The following is a 2,594-nucleotide window of genomic DNA, read 5'->3' as shown; positions in this document are numbered from 1 at the left end:
ATTCTCTACCTTCGTAGCAACTCCATATCTAGCCAGAGGGTCATACCATTCCTCGTCGGAATCCTATTCTTCACACAAGGCCTGTCATCTTGGGTATACGGTTTGCTCATATATAAGGGATACCTCAAACGTCGAATAGTAATAACGTATCCACTACCTTTACTACTTATCTTACTACTTATCACATCACAGGCCATCCTCATTGGAGCTGCTATTCTCACTATCTTTTTCGTTCTTCGGATTGCCCTCTTCTACAGTAATAGAGGCATAGTTGAAAACTTCAGACAGGTGCTATCGCTAGTCCCCTCATCACAGGATCAAAGTATCATAATTACTGCATCTCCTCAGGATCCTTCAACTCCTGATAAATGGATTAAAAACAGAGATCCCACCCCATGGGAATTCTTCATGATATTTGGTCTAACTATTCTCCTAGGTATTGGTAAGGCCGCGTATGATTCCCAAATACCTGCTATTGTATACCATCATTTCCAGCTTACTGAGTAATGAGATCACTCGTTATCTCATCATCATCATTATCATACCCATGCTCATCATCAGATACCACGTCATAGCAGTATGTAACTACAAGGGGTATAGGAGCATAGGTTCTACCTTGGTTTATGGTATCGATCTCTGGGGTGTAGATAAGATTGGCGCTATATACTCAGATCAAAGAGTCTTCCCAACAACATCGGTCATTCTTCTGGTATGTAATATAACCTTCTTCTCCCACTACACTACTTATTCAGGTTATCGTAGTTATAGCGTATCTCCCTTCAGGGGGATACTGGCTGAAGAACTCTTTACCACATAGAGCCCGATAAGAGCAAGATTTACTATACAAAGATATAATAGTCTGCGCTCTCAAATTATCTACTACATACCTAAACTGTGATGATAACGATTATTATTATGATTATGCACACGTCCAGAACCTTGTATGAGGAGTATGATATACTATATTAACCATACTATTGGTATGATTGACAACCCTCTCATTATTATGTTGTATAAGCTTTCATCCTCGTTGTGAGATCTTACTTGTCTACCTATAGAGTCACCTTGTGTAGACTTATGAGAGTAGCATATCGCAAGTGTTGTTCCGGCTGCGGCTGTGGCTGCTGCTGCTGCTGCTGTCCTGGTTGGACAGGTGTCGTCATCTAGGTCAGGGACTCGGTTGTATCAGTCTTTTCCTATGCTGTCACATCCCTCGCATACTGCAACATCGGACGCTACTCTGCTCGATGTGAGTAGTGGTATTGATGAGATCAATTCAGCATCCGACATCTTGTGCCTGCTGACCAGGTTCCGCATGCTGGAATAGAACATAGTGGCAGTGGACAATTTAACAGGGATCATCCCTCGGCTCGTAGCAATGATGAGAATCAATGCTCTACAGTGTCGTATATTCAGCTCGGCCTCGGCCTCGGCCTGGGCCTCGTCGTAGTCGTGGTCGACCGCCCAACAATAGGAACTCTGAGTTCTACTCCCGGGTATCACGACCATCAGCATCAGGAGGCATAATTGGCGAGTACAGGGATGCGTCCTACTGGATGAAGTTAGTGTGAGTGGGGATTGGCTCTGGTGGGGGGGAGAGTACGGAACGACGATGATAACTAAGCATGGCCGTATAGATCCTTCCTGGCAGCATCACAACAGACAGTTCCTCATTAATATCATATCAGAAGTTTGGGTTGAGCATCGTCAACATCTACTATAAACTATGATGCTCCTAGATACACTCACCGAACACTGTGACTCACAGTCGTTCTGAATCGTTTAATGACGCTATCTCACAGTCTGAGACGATAGCGTCATTAAACGATTCAGCCTCTCATATCTACATCACTTCCCCATCAGTTAACCGTTATTCCAGGTTCCAGTCTTCCCGTAGCAGTCTTAGCTTAACTATAGTGCTATAGTTCAGCCCGATCCTACTCCTAGCTTGTTAATTGACAAGTCTCTTCTGATTCATGTAACCTCGATGTGAATGGTTGATGCTGAGTGTGGTGACATTAACAGAAATGCTTATATGAACTCTATCAGACTTTAGCGCTTACTACTTCGCTATTATCCATCATGTCTGATAGGTCTCATTATGTCAGATTGTCTTTGAGTGTGTCGAAGTTATTTGTAGAAGCATCCTTGCGTTGTGCACAGTTTCTACAAGTGGCGGTTACGAGCACACTCTCCTTTAGAGGCCAATTTGTGGTGTAAGTGCAAAGAGGAGGAGGAGGATTGGATAACAGTTCGGATTATGAAATATCATTTGATATCATCATCGTCATCACTGTTGTCGTATTGTGGCGCAATGTATGCTGCGCCGTGTCTATGATGATGATTAAGCTCAACTTACTAGACTTCTCTGTGGTATCTCTATAGGTATGGGATAGAGTCTGCAATGTTCTGCTTTATCCCTATGTTATACAGATGGTTCGAAGTCCACACTCAGGCTAAATATCTATTGTTCATTGGAGGATGTGGACCGGTGATCTATGTGTAAGAGACTACTGCTGTTGCTGGTAGTGATGATGGAGTGTTATCCATCCATATCTCTCATGGGATGATCCTCGATAGCGGTCTGATGGCGG

General features: G+C 43.5%; 1 protein-coding gene across 2 annotated transcripts; it reads left to right on the top strand.

Annotated features, from left to right (window-relative positions):
- On the top strand, positions 1-1,050 carry Pmar_PMAR008847 (hypothetical protein; the record flags this gene model as incomplete). 2 transcript variants are annotated; one of them, XM_002787235.1, is made up of 5 exons in its annotated part: positions 1-138; positions 193-288; positions 349-503; positions 562-709; positions 753-1,050. In XM_002787235.1, coding segments are annotated over 5 exons (612 nt in total), but the record flags the coding sequence as incomplete, so codon positions are not given. The 2 variants fall into 2 exon arrangements, with proteins under 2 accessions (XP_002787281.1, XP_002787282.1); XM_002787236.1 differs by having other exon boundaries at positions 1-503.
- Positions 1,051-2,594: the final 1,544 nt, after the last annotated feature.

Source organism: Perkinsus marinus (assembly GCF_000006405.1).
Source record: "Perkinsus marinus ATCC 50983 genomic scaffold scf_1104296929816, whole genome shotgun sequence".
NCBI lineage: Eukaryota > Perkinsozoa > Perkinsida > Perkinsidae > Perkinsus > Perkinsus marinus.
Note: the sequence above shows the minus strand (reverse complement) of the source record. Positions and strands in the feature narration are given on the sequence as shown.